Source organism: Elephantulus edwardii, unplaced genomic scaffold (genome assembly GCF_000299155.1).
Source record: "Elephantulus edwardii isolate Elephantulus edwardi_28Jun2011 unplaced genomic scaffold, EleEdw1.0 scaffold00262, whole genome shotgun sequence".
NCBI lineage: Eukaryota > Metazoa > Chordata > Mammalia > Macroscelidea > Macroscelididae > Elephantulus > Elephantulus edwardii.
The window spans coordinates 335,712-350,572 of NW_006400012.1; the positions used below are offsets into that span (position 1 = coordinate 335,712).

Sequence of the window (14,861 nt, forward strand, 5' to 3'; positions counted from 1 at the left end):
ATGCCATTAATCTCCGCCCTGCCTTCTCTTCTCATTCCACAAAAGACGACAAATAGGTTGACAGTTTGGGAACTGAATGAATAGTTGAGAAGACAAGTCTCTGGTCCACATCGACAATTCCAGAGCAGTTCTGCACACAGCTATCAGTGGTGGGCCGGCCAGTGCAGCTCTCCAGAGACCCAGGAAGCTGTTGCTTTGCTTAGAATCGAGTGAGAAGCCATGAAATCCCTGCCTGAGGTGAATTTTGAAGATTGCCTACTGGACAAGGTAAGAATATATGCTTGGCTCTGCACATTCTCCTTCCTCACCTGTTCTCTGCCACTCTCACTCCCCAACCCTGATCCAAATTGAATTTAGCGCTCCTGCCCCAAATCAGGAAATTCTCCTCAGAAACCAAAGACCAACCTTCAGAAATCTTCAGACTGCTAGTGCCCTTCATGTTGTATGAGAGCGTAGGACAGAGTTAGAGCTTATTGAGAACTGTGTTCATGATCAGGTTACAGCCACATGACCTTCCAGAGCCTCAGCTTTCTTCACTATAAAATGGGGTGATAATAAGACATTAAATGCATTAAATGGAACCCAGTGGGTGTTATGATTGTGTGCTTCCCTGCTAACTCAAAGGTCACTGGTTCGAATCCACCAGCTCACTCTAAGAAAAAAAAAATTGGGCTATCTCTTTCCATAAAGATTTACAGCCTCAGAACCCCATTGGAGGGTCACTATGAGTCAGAAATTCTCAAAAGTAGTGGGTATAGTGAAATGACAAGAGTCAATGAAGTTAAGGAAAAGATGTTTGAAAATTGTTAAACTTTAAGATTTTAAAATCTTATTTTACTTGTATATGCCAATTAAGAACAAATTTTGTGTGTGTGTAAAAGTAGAGGGTTTTATAAAGTCAGCGGCTATAATAGCAATATCAACAATAGAACAGTGCATACTTGTGGTGTATGCAGATGAAATGTGTGATTCAACAATCATGGTAATTGAGTAAAAATTACAGCTGTGACTAAAATGCATAAAAGGACCCCAAAGTAAATTAGCACCGTTTTAATCTCACAGGCATATTGATCCATATAAACGGATGTTAGAACTGACATTTTTGTTATTATAATTAACTATAGGGACATTTTGAGGAAATATGTCTGCTTAACCATTGCATATTTGCAAATTTTACTTTCTCTATTTTTTCTTATATGCTTTCCTCCTCATATTTTATGTTTTTCTTTCTTTAGATTCTTAATTAACTTCCCAATCCCCATTGTTACTTAAAACAGAAGGAAAGGAACAGTGAAATAAATGAAAAAATTATGAAACAAAAAAAAGCATAGACTGTTGAAGAGGCCTTTGATATCTGAACCTTTTACAGATGAAGCTTAAGACACCTTTAAAGTCAAACATTTAAAGTGACTTAAATATAGGGACTAGTCTATAGGTGCCCATGTTTTTATGAATAAACAAAGTAGAACCTGTTATACAGATAAAGAAAGTAAATGTCTTAGACAAAATATTTTATTTTTTTTTTTTGAGAAAAAGTTGTATTTAGAATTAGTCAGCTGTACTCAGTTTAGATGGCCCCAGTTTTGTTGGCAACATCCAAAGCATCATAGTCAGGAGCAAGTCGAACACAGGCCTTCTTTCCATCAGGCCTAATCAGGATGTTGACCACGACCACATAAGTGTCCTAGCGCTTCTTTACAGCTTGTTTGATTTAGTGCTTGTTGGCTTTGACATCCACAATGAACACATGAGGGTGTGCTCTTCTGTCTTTTTCATGGCTGACTCAGTGGTCAGGGGAAATTTGATGATGGTACAATGGTCAGGATGTTTCTCCTAGGGGCGCTTTTCTGGATGTGTTTAGGCTGCCTTCAGACTATCAGTGGGAGTACCGACCTTTTTTTTCTTTTGTTTTATTGTGGCTGTGGATGCCCTTCAGGACTGCCTTGTTGGCCTTTAACATCTTTGCTTTGGCTTCAGTTTTGGGTGGACGAGGGTCTTCCTTTTTGGTTCTGGTGCCATCATCGTAGGAAGCTAGACAAGCTACAGTTATACATAGAGTTAAATAGATTTATAACTAAAGAAATTTATTATTGATTTATTAGTTAAATAAATAGAGTTATAAATAGAGCAAAGTTTATGATGATAAAATTTACTATCAACAAAATAAGTTCTCATTAAACCTCCTTGAGGAAATAGAATGGTTTGCTGGCCATCTTCTCAGGATCCTATACTTTCTGAAAGAAAATAATTCTTTACCTTAGCATTCAAGTAATTTCAGCTACTTGGCCTTTTTGACTTTGAGTTCTCTTTCAGTTCACTGGCAGGAGTTCTAGATTTATATCTAACCTATGTTCATGTTTTCTTGGCTTATAGAGTATTAAAAAAAAAGTTTACAACCTTTGAAACTGAGATTTTGCACAGAAATCCAGGTATCTATCTTCTCTGGAAGGAAGCTCTGGTAGCTTAGGGGCAAGAAGCTATACTGCAATCCCTAAGGCACATGGTTTGAGGCCACCAGCTGCTCTGTGGGAGAAGGATGGACAATCTCCTCCTATTAGAGTAACTGCCTGTGAAAACCAAGCCAGAGGGTCAGCTATGGGTCAGTTCAATTCTATGGTACACAACAACATCTTCTCTGGAAAATAATCACATTAGCTTGCAATGGCAGGGCCTGATTTCTTGCCCATCAACCAAGGGCTGACACAGTCAGACAGAGTTCTAGGCTCCATAGTGGGCCCTATAGGTGTGAGTTGTCTTCTTTCTCCAGGCCCCAGGGACCCTTCTTGTTTGCCCAAGAAGAGCTCCTCTCGGAATCCACCTTCTTAAGAAAGGCGTTCTTGACACCTCAGTACTATATTTGCCCTTCTAGAAACTTCTGTTATAACCACTACTGATAATGTTTGTTTAGTAATCAAGTTCATGTTGACTCCAGAACATCTTCTCTGTGTTCTGTGGATTAGTGATCTTACTCTACATAAGCTTCTGAGGAACATTGTCTCCATTATCTTTCTTGCCCTTGATGTTCACAGAGTGCCTTGCACACAGATAGAAATATCTTCAGAGTTCACTAAAGACAAATCAACAGTGGAAAAGTGCTGCTGGCAGGTTGAGGCATATCCAGTATCTCATTTCATCTAGGATAGAGGTGTGTATTACCAGCATTACTTCACAGAATGAAGCAGAGGCTTCTGGGATTAAGTAATTTGCCCACTGTCACCCACACAATGAACATAGTCAGATTTCACTCTGGTTTTTTGTGGTGTTGTTGTTTTTTAACTCCAACAGCCATGTTTTTTTCCTGTAAAAGCCACCCATATTTCCACAAAAAGACCCTTGAGGAGCACCTGCTTTATAAAACCACTATGCTCAGATTTAAAGACAGATGAGGAATACAGATTAGGCCTGCCCCATGAGACAGAACTTCTGAGTTTCAAATCACTTTAAGGATGGCCCTATACTTTGTGTTTGGCATCAGAAAGTAAAAAGGCATTCATAAGCAGACTTTAAAAATCCCCCAATAACCTAGAAAAACACATTTGCTGTTAAGTCAGAATGTATTCATAGCTGGCTCTCCAGTGGGTTTCCTAGACTGTAAATGGCACAGGGAGAGATTGCCTATCTTCTGCAGAGCCACTGTTAGGTTCAAAATGACACAGAGCCTCTGACCTTTGGGTTCATTCGGCCTGCAACTCCTATAGATTACGCCATCAGAGCTCTCTGAGCCTGTGCAGGCAAGTAGCACTTTAGATAACACAGGTTGACAGACTATAAGGGCTCCAACAGAGATTTTTAAGAGTGCTGAAAGAGAGCAGGGATGCTTTAACTCTGTCAGGGAGAGCTCTACAGAAAGAGCATTGAAGTCAAAGCTTTATAGAGTACCTAGGGTTTAAGTGGACAAGCACAGGAGAGTTCTTTTAGGCTAAGATCTCTATCTGGATGATTTTCTTTCCATTCACGTTTTTTGGGAAGGCAGAATAGTTGACAAATATGGACTTTGGAATTGTATTGCCTGGGTATGAATCCGTGATCCACGGCTTACTGATTCTGGAACCTTGGGAAAATGACTTAGTCTTTGTGAACTTCAGTTTGATCATCTGTAAAATGGGATTAATAGTAGTAGACATCATAAAGTCTTATTTGGAGTCTTATCCTAGCCAAGTCTTAGAAAGGGCCCTGATGCTGTTGCCACAAGCTTGTGTTATATGTGAGAACTCTAGATGTCCTGTGAGACCCAATCATTTGACTCATGGAAGTATTGCACAAAAAAGATAGGGGTAGGGTGGTAAGAAGTCTGTTTCCTTATTGTTTTTTTTTTAATTTTTTTTTATTTTATTCTTTTTATGTGCATGTACCGTCAAATCAGATCTGACTGGTACAGGAGGAGATTGCCCCTCCTTCCCCGGCAGAGCATCTGGTGGGTTCAAACCGTGCACCTCTGGGATTGTAGTTGCAGCTTCTTGCCACTAGGCCACCGGAGCTCCCCCCTTATTTGTTTTTGTCATGAAATTCCCATGACTTTATCCAGGAAGGCAAGGGATAGTGCTTTCCTTTTTTTTTTTTTTTAAAACTTATTACTGGATTTAACGTAATACTCAAAGGTCTGACATCCTATTTTCTGGAAGGAAGTTCTCAGGTTTTTTTCCCCCTAAAGGCATTTGCCACAGATGACAGTCACACAGCCCTGTGCCCAAGTATAACGAGGCTGGTGTGACATTTCTGCATATTACTCAGGTGTCACCTCTGTCTCTCCAGAGAGATATCTGAATCCAAGCAAGGCAGGGTGATGTTATTATAGGGAATAACCTTGACTTTCCAATAATTCATATGTAAACCAGTAAATTAGTCACCAGCTTAAATTATTAATAGTAACAAATGACTTGGGGGACAACAGTGAGCTCTGGTGGCTGGGGTTGGTGAAGAGAAGAGGAAAGTAACCAAGCGAGGGACGTGTGTCCAGGAATGGAACAAGCCCCGTGTATTTGGAAGGCTATGAACAACCAACGGAAGATTCTCTTTGATGATGGTATTTAGAAAAGCTCACTTCGTGGGAATAACTGACTGCATGCTAAGCAGCATGGATAGCTCTTCTAGAACGGACTCGCTGGTCCCTTGAGCACCTAGCTTCATCTGCCTAATAGCATTCCTGTCTGTGTTTCTCCTGTCACATTGACAAATGCAAAGAAAACTCTGCTTTTGTTCCTTAAGTCAAAGAGGAACTTGAAAGGTACCAGGGTGCAAGTTTGTCTCTGATCTAATCTTCTTTAATGATCATATTTAGCCCTTAAATTGATGCTTTGTCAAAAAATAAGTTTCAACAAGTCTTGCCTCCTGAAGTTAAAGAGACAAGAAAGCATCTCTGGGGCAGGTCTTTACTTCTCAGCCCATTTGGTCACCAGGAGTCAGTGTCTATTCATTGGCAGCTGCTTGTTTTCTTTCCCCACATCCCCAGCTATGCTTCCTAAAATAACCCACTGCCATTCACTGAGACCCTATTAGCTCATAGTGACCCTGCAGAACAGAGTCAACTGCCTCACAGGGCTTCCAAGGCTGTCAGTCTTTATGGAAGCTCTGCAGTCTCATCTTGTTCCCGTGAGTCCAAATGGCTGGTCTTTCTATAATAGAATCAATGCTTCACTCACTGCCACGAGGGCACCATACTTCCTGCACTTGACTTACACAGTGTCACTGTGCTATTTATTAGCTGCCTGAGACATGGTTTGTGCCACCATGTTCCCTGACTTGCTCCTCTGGAGCTCTTGTCACATCCCATCATGTCAACCCTGATCCAACCCCATGCTGTGTGCCTCACTGGTCCTGACCATGACCTTGAGTGGTATAGGGAGAAGATTCTGTTTCGGGATGTAGAAAAAAAAATGGAGAGTGGGGCTAAGATAGTTTTATAGGGCATGATGCTGGTGGAAGGAGCCCTGCAAGCCAGAAGTGCTTTCACAATCAGAGCCCAGCCAAAAGACCTACCCTAGAAGCCCTTTACTACTTCTCTGGCTTCATGAAGCAAGCATCTCATTGCAAACAATTGTCAACTTGATTTTGCCTCATGGTGAAATAGGTTTTCAGTAGCTGAATTTTCACAAGTAAATTTCTGCGTCTGCCTTCCAAAGCTGAGTGGACTGTCCAACTTTGTGCTTAGCTGCCAGGTACATGAACCATTTGACAACCAGGGACTCTGAGGAAAGAAAAGAAAAGGGAAAGATGGTTCTCTCTCTCCCTCACCTCAGCATCTTGGGCACGGTGAGAGTAGCGTTGTCCAAGGTGAGGTGGTCTCCCGCACTCTGATCCAAGCCCAGTATCACCCTCAGGCCACCCTTCATTTTAGTTCATGAAAAGCTAGGAACCACTAGTGATGCCCAGATAAATAAATAAAAAAAAAACAAAAACTACCTAAACAATGCTGTCAGGTTGAAGACTTAGGTGTGCCTGATTGCTTCATGTCACAGTTGGACGACAGAAGAATCAGTGCCTTTGAGTTATGGTGCTAGAGAAGAGTACTGAATATCCCATGGACTGCCAAGAGAACAAACAGATATGGTTTTGGGGAAAATGCAGCCAGAGTGCTCTTTGGAGGCAAAGATAATGAAGCTTCGTCTTTTATACTTTAGACATGTAGCTAGGGGACATCATGCTTGGAAAGATGGGAGGGTCAGTGAAGGAGAGAATGACCCTCCCCCCACCCCCCAAATGAGATAATTTGATGTCAGCAATGGGCTCAAGTGTGTCAGAGAGATGATGAGGATGGCACAGGATAAGACAGGGTTCAGTATGGCTGTTCATAGAGTCACTATGAGTTGTACCTGACTCATTGGCATCTAACAACAACAACAATAACCAGCTAAGCATTAACTTCCTGTCCTTAAACTTGTTCAATATTCTGCAATCTAATTTGCTTCAGGCTTCTTGCCTGTCCTGGATTTTTCCTACACAGGAACCATGATCTACCACTCAAACTCTTTTACTCTTCTCGTTGGAGGTCTGAGAGGTGCTGGAGACTGTCACACAGCTGCGTCTCTGGCGGCCATCGCCCCCGGGGCCAATCTCAGTTGTTCTTGGCTCTGCCTCATAGTACATGTACCTCAGCTGCCTCATTCCTTAGAAAAGTTATGTCAAAGTCTGCCACCTGTAAATCCCCTGCCCTCCTCTCCACCCCACCTTCAGCAAATTACCTTGCTTTCAATTCAACATCAAATAGGGAACCTCTCAGAACTCCACCATGCCCTACCCTTTTACCTTTACTTGTACTTGTCTTCTTCCTGACATAGTAGATGTGAAATTCCATTGAGTTTGATTTAGAGCAACCCTATGAACAACAGATCCTGAACCCTGTTTTATCGCATCCCATCCTCATCTCTGACACACTTGAGCCAAGTGCTGTGTCAAACTATCTCACTGGGGGTCTTCCTCTCCTTCACTGACCCTCCCATCTTTTCAAGGAGTACCCTTCCCTGGCTACATATCCAAAGTATTAAAGACAAAGCTTCGCTATCGTTGCCTCCAAGGAGCACTTTCAGTGCACTTTTTTAAAACATATCCATTTGTTCCCTTGGCAGTCCATGGGATATTCAATCAATATTCTTCTCCAGCTCTACAACTCAAAGGCATCAATTCTTCTTCTGTCCTTATTCATTGTCCAGCTCCCTGCTGTTTAACAGGTGACTGAGAAGACCCTGGCCTGAATCAGGCACACCTTAGTCTTCAAACTGACATCATTGCTAAGGCAGAGTGGGAGAAAAGTAATGCAAGAGTTAACAAGATAACAAAATGGTCATAGTGTTGAAAATAGTGCACCAATAGCTAACACTATTGTGTTGGCCACACACAAAGAAGAGGTTTTCATAGTGAATCTTAACTAAAGCATACTGGGGAGGGGGGGCGAGGGGAGGGCTGGGCGGGGAGAGAAGTGCAACAATGAATGGATGGAAGTCCAAAATCTCTGTAAATGTTCATTTATTTAAAAAAACAATTTTAAAAAATCATACCCTCATTTGATGATGGAATTTGCTTGTTGGGACACATCTGTAACCTGATCCTCCACTTTTCCAAGCATGTCTTTGTAGGCTGTATTTCTTGACAAAGAAGGAAGTCTAAATCCTCCGCCAGGTGTCTGGATATATTCTGTTCCTTTCTACTGGGAAATTCTTTGCTCTCTGCTCTCCCTTTTTTCCTTCACTGTTCCTTCCCTCAGCAGTTAATCATGTTCATGCCTGTTTCTCTTAAAGAAGTTTCTGGCATGTTTCTGCTTGCTCCTGTCCCATTCACTCCCTGCAGTCTGAATCACCACTCCTTAAATACACAGTCCTATTCTTCTCCCCATGGCAGGCTGAGAAGTGCTGGCACCTCACCAACCCTGTTATAGTTGTCAAAGTCTCTGGATGCTTTACAGACGTTTTTCTTCCTCTGCCACTAACTGTTGATCTTGTTCTTGAAATTCCCCTTTCTTTATTTCCAAAACCTCTTACTCTTCGTTAATTCTCCCCACCACCACTCCTGCAATGCAATCTCTGCTTCAATATAGTAAGAGCTGCTATTCTCATGCTTATCATTCCAAGGTACTTGCTACTTTCTCAAATTTCTACAACAACTTTCATGCCCTTTGCTTTCTAGCAATCTTTTAAGACCCAACTCCAGTACTTCATTCCTCAGGGAAGACCCTCACAATGATCTTGATTAATTATCCCTTTCCCGGTATCCATAAGCATCTTCTACTTAACACTCAGATACACTTTTCGATGGCCAGGCTCTTTGTCTTGCTTTGATAACTCATCTAGCAAGCCCAAACAGCATGTATGCACAAAAGCCTGCCATGAAGTGAATGTTTAATAATAAAAATTGATTGAATGGAATGGAATAAATGTATAAAAAGGAGCCCACACAGTGAAGAAAGACCTTTAAACTCAATTTTCAAAAATAATTTGTTTTTGGCCTGGAAGATGGCCTGTCTCCTCTGTGGTGACCCCCTTCCTTGGCCCATTCTGGAAGAGGCGGTCCCCATAGTGTGCAAATGCTGAAGGAGGATATCCTTGGTTCTAGCTCATGCTGATTCTGGTAGGAGGGGTAAAGGTATGGAGAAGGGTGGATGGCTACTGATGACAAAAAGCTGAATAAAAAAAAATAATGCATAGATAAAGTATAAAATAAAAGGTAAAAAGCATTGGACAGAGCATCACATTCATTCTCAAGAAATCTGTAGACAATGGATTGGCAGAAAACAAAGGCCTTGATATACTAGAAGCATCTCTGGCAGAAGGACACAGAACACGTGAATCAATGACTTCATAAACGAGACCAGTAAATCTAAGCTGAGGAGAAAAGTCCATCAAGATAGACTCACTATATTCAAGATCAGACAAAAAATATTAATGTTAAAGACCTTATCTTTAGGAGATGTATCTCCAATGATTGTAAACCCCGTAAGATTAAGTCTCCTGCTTTGTATTTCTTTGTACTCCTGACTCTATGCATCTAGAAGGTATTAGCTTGCTTTTATGGGACAGTCCTATCTGTAAGATGTATGTGCATCAGGTATAGGTCTCAGCCTTCAGACTGGTTCATCTGCCCCTATGGTATTTGGTGGCACCAACCCTTCCCCATACTTTGGACATGTTGCAAGGCAGGACCTGCCTTTGGGAAGGTGGAGGAACAGCACAGGAGGGGAAGACCCTCAATGAGGTAGATTGATTCACTAACTGGGGTAATGGGTATAGGTGTGTAGGTGACAGTAAGTTTGGCACGGGATAGAGCAGGGTTTAGGGCTATCGTACATAGGGTCGCTATGAGTCGCAGGTGACTCGACGGCACATAACAACAACAGGATGAACCTGGTTATTATAGCAATTCATGATATATACATGCATATGTATTTATCTTCTGCACACATGTGGTTGGCTTGCTGTTTGATGGCAAGATGACACCTCAGATTTCTGGATTAGTTGATAACTTATTTCAAGAAAACAAATCTCTATGACTTAAACTTATTTCTGCATATCTTGATCAGTTTGTGGATATCTCAAAACTATTCTCGAACTAAAGTTGTTGTTATTGTTGGTTATTGTCAAGTTCATTTCTCAGTGCCCTATGGGCTGTGCGGAAATAACCACCTTGCTAATTCCTCTCAACCCAGGTGAACCTGAGGCACCAGCTGATCTCCCAGACTGTGGAAGAGGTACAGAAAATCCTCAACTACTTGACCACAGAAATCAGCCACCAGGACGTTCGATTTCAAGCCATCCTTTACTCTGACACTTACAATGGGAATATTAAGGTAAACATGTGTCACCTGTCTCAGAGAGAGCCCTGAGTCTTGACTGGGAGTGTGACAAATACACCACTAATAATACTCGCCATCATTTATGTTCCTACAGGCACTATTACTACTTTGCATTACAAAAATTATTTCCTAGGTGTTCCTTCATTTCAGTTCCCAACTCCTTGTAAATGATAAGGATGGTAGCACAGAGGTCATACTATTAACTCAAGTTGTATTAGGCATGAAAGCCAGAGCACAAATGGAATCTTCTGATTTTAAAGCATTTTCATACTTTTGAAAAGACAAAAATCCCATTGCCTTCCATCTCATAATGATGCCTATATAGGTAGGAATACAACCCCACAAACCTATGAACAGCTGGTCTGCACCCTGCACTACCCTGTGCCGTGCTCACCATCTCTAATATATTTGGGCCCATTGCTACAATCACTTATCAATCACTGTATCAGTCTATCTTGTTAAGAGTCATCTTCTGTTCTGTTGACTTTTCCCAAGAATCAGCCTCTCCTAATGACATGCCCCAAAGTATGTGAGATGAAGTTTCACCATCTTTGCCTCCAAGGAGCACCCTGGTTTCATTTTTCTCCAAGACATATTTCGTTATTCTTTTGTTTGGCAATCCATGCACTATTCAGTACTTTTCTCCAACACCACAACTCCCAAGCATCAATTCTTCTTCTGTCATCCTTAGTCATTGTCCAATTTTCAGATGCACAGCAAGTAATTGAAAACACCTTGACTTGGATCATGTATACCTTAGTGTTGAAACTGACATCCCTGCTCCTCAGCGGTGGAGATGTCATTGATAGCAGATCTTTGCTAGTACAACACATCTTTTGATTTCTTGATAGCTGCCGCCACAGGTGTTGAGTGTGGATCTGAGTAAGATGAAATTATTGATCATTTCAGTCTTTTTTCCGTGTATCATAATGTTGACTATGAGCAGACACACAGAGGTTTAACTCAAGCTGTTAATGATGAAGAGTGTGGTGGATTTATTTCCATAAAGATTATAGTCTTGGGATCTCTGTGAGGCAGTTCTCTGCCTTGCAGGATCACTGTGAATTGGAATCCATTGGAAGGCAATTGACTTCTTGGTGGGTTTGTTTTTGTCTGGTTTTGTTTCTTTTTTCCAACCCACCAATGAACCAATGAAAATACTTGATTGCTTGAGCAGAGAATCAGAATAAAGAGAGGCATCTCATTTTCTAAGACATTTTCTGTAGGCATGGTAAAATATATATAATATACAATATATAATAGAATATATGATATGTGTAAAATATATATTTATATATGTAAATATATATAAATTTATAAAATATAAATTTATATATATAAATATATAAAAAGTTGGTACCTGAATAAAAGACAATAACAGTTCAGTGCATCTTAGGAGTAGTTGGATATAGGTTGATTGACACAATTACCACCTTCAAGATTCTGAAATTTAGAGACTTAGGAAGACAGTCAGATCTTAGGAAATTCACATCAGGATGAGAAGTGGAAAATTAGATTAAAACCTGGAATGTCAAAATGTTACCATCCCAACATAAATTGAGCAAATATAAACCAGTCACTAGTAATAGAATGATAACATTACTTTTCTTAGGATTATGCCCCAGGAAATTTCCCTCAATGGTCCTGTAGTTAAAAATATATCTTAAAAAAAATATATATATATATATCTTGCATTCAAAATATGCTGCATATTTTGAAAACAATTGCATTGTGGTTGTTGTTATGTGTCGAGTCACCTGCGACTCATAGCGACCCTCTGTACAATAGCCCTAAACCCTGTTCTATCCCTTGCTAATTTTATTGTATCCTACACCCCTATCCTCATTATCCCAGTGACTGAAACAATCCATCTCATTGAGGGTCTTCCTCTCCTGCTCTGTCCTGCCACCCTCCCAAGCATGACCCCTTTCTCCAAGGATTGATCCCACCTTGCAACATGTCCAAAGTATATCAGATGAAGCTTCAGAATCCTTGCCTCCAAGGAGCAGCTTGGCTTCATCCTCTCCAGGATGGACTTGTTTGTTCTCCTAGCAGTTCATGGTATATTCAATACTCTTCTCTAGCACCACAGCTCAAAGGCAAAAATTCTCCTATCATCCCTAGTCATTGTCCAGCTCTCTGATGCATAGCAAATGATTGCAAAGACCATGGCCTGTATCAGGCACACCTTAGTCTGCAGACTGACGTTGTTGCTCTTCAGTACTTTGGAGAGGTCTCTGACAGCAGACTTCTCCAACGCAATTAGTCTTTTAGTTTCCTGGCTGCTGGTTCCAGGAGTGATTATTGTACAGCCAAACAAACGGAAGCTGTCAACAATCTCAATTGCTTTTGTTTTATACTGGATCAAATTAAATAAGTACCATTTTCATGAGTAACAACATGATAGTTGTTGTTAATGTTATTGAATCAGCTCTGGCCCATAGCTATTCTGTATATAACAGAATGGACCCTGACCAATCCTGTACTACCCTTAGTCTGTCCTGTGCTTAAGACCATTGCTGCAGTAACTTTTGACTTGATGCATCAATCCATCTTTTTTCCCCTCCCAAGAAAAATTTATATTTAGAATTAGTCATTTGTACTCAATTTAGATGATCCCAATTTTGTTGGCAATATCCAAAGCATCGTAATCAGGAGCAAGTTGAACATGAGCCTTCTTCTCTCCATCAGGCCTAATCAAGATGTTGACCTTGGCCATATCAGTATTATATAGCTTCTTTATAGCTTGTTTGATTTGGTGCTTGTTGACTTTGACATCTACAATGAACACAAATGTGGTGTTATCTTCTATCTTCTTCATAGCTGACTCAGTGGTCAGGGCAAACTTGATGATGGTATAATGATCAAGCTTGTTTCTTCTGGGTGCGCTCTTCCTGGGGTGTTTGGGCTGCCTTCAGAGTGGCAGCATCTAAGTCCACCAGAAGGTGGTTGACGTGTGGATCTTTTTTCTGTGGCTGTGGATGCCCTTCAGGACTTTGCATTGGCTTCAGATTTGGGTGGGACAGGGGCTTCCTTCTTTGCTTTTGGTGCCATCTTCATAGAAAGGGTTCACCCCAACCCACCTTACTGAGGGTTTTCCTTTCTTTGGTTGACCTTCCATCTTTCCCAGAATTGTATCAGACAATTATTGACATGGACTGACTTATAGCTGACCCTCCAGTAGGTTTTCACAGGCTGTTTATCAATGGGAGGTGGTTGCCCATCTTTTTTCCTTGGAGCAGCTTGTAGATTTGAACTGCCTGCTTTTGAGTTCGCAGTGCAACTTCTTACCCGTTAGTCCATTGGAGCTCTCTAACCATTTTGGAGTCCTTTTGAATTCATGTACAAGTAAATTAAAATAATGTACAATTATGAATTCCATAGTTCAGATTTATTTTTTCCCTTTTAAATCTAGCCACCTTTCCTTTTTAATTATTATTATATTAATTTTAATGAAAATTTACAGACTTTGGATTTCCATTTATTCATTGTTGCACTTTTCTCCCTGCCCACACCTCCCCCCCAATTCACTGTTCTCTTTGAAAAGTAAAAGAAAAATTCTTTCATTGTTATATAATCCCTTTGCCCAAGTCCACTCCACTATGAAGCCTTTATTCTGGACTCCTGTCATGACAATAATACCTAATCATATCTCTCTTTTAAAGTTCTCTCCCTCATCTATTTCAATTCAGCATACATAATTTGTTCCCCCCTCTCAGTCTCCCGCCAACCCTGATGTCAGTCCCTTTTTACAACAGTGGCACTGTGCAGTATTTGTCCTTTTGTGACTGAGATATTTCACTCCAGGGTCATCCATTTTGTATAATATTGGATGAGTTCCTTGTATTCCAATGCAACATAGTATTCCATTTTATGAATATACCACAGCTCCTGTATCCATTTGTTTGTTGATGGGCACTTGGGTTGTTTCCAACCTTTGCTATTATGAAAAAAGCAGCTATAAACATGGGTGTGCATGTATCTGCTTGGGTTGAAGTTATAGTTTCTTTGGGGTAAATTCCCAGTAGTGGGATTGCTGGGTCAAATGGTATTTCTATTTGCAACTTTTTGAGAAAGCGCTATACCGCCTTCCATAGTGGCTGCACCATTTTACACTCCCACCAACAGTGAATAAGTATTCCAGTTTCTCCACAACCTTGCCAGCATTTGTTGTTTGCTGTTCTGTTAAATTTTGCTGTTCTTACTGGGGTGAGCTGATATCTCATGGTTGTTTTGATTTTCTAGCCTCCTTTCTATGAAGAAGGTGGTGGACCCAAAACATCCAGCCATTATTCTGAGAGACAGAATAAAGCTGGAGTGGATTTTGGTGTTCATCTCCTGATTTGGTCATCGATTGGGCCCTGCACAAGTTGGACAAGGGCTAATCAAATTCCATTGACTGAATCTTCTATGAGGAGGGAGGTGGTGGCTTTATAGTGTATAGCTGACTTACTGGGAGATGCAGCGTGAAGTGGGCTGCCATATAATATGTTGTTGTTGTTGTTATGTGCCATCGAGTCGTTTTCGACTCATAGTGACCCTATGCACAACAGTCCTAAACCCTGCTCTATCCTGCGCCAAC

The 14,861-nt window shown here is 40.9% G+C and overlaps 1 protein-coding gene across 1 annotated transcript in view; it reads left to right on the forward strand.

Moving 5' to 3' along the window:
• Positions 1–219: 219 nt before the first annotated feature.
• MAB21L3 (mab-21-like 3 (C. elegans)) overlaps positions 220–14,861 on the forward strand; it is a 33,220-nt gene continuing 18,578 nt past the window's right edge. The window contains exons 1-2 of the mRNA XM_006899586.1: positions 220–267; positions 10,133–10,273. Coding sequence (XP_006899648.1) covers positions 220–267; positions 10,133–10,273 — 189 coding nt within the window. The remainder of the gene's footprint in view (positions 268–10,132; positions 10,274–14,861) is intronic.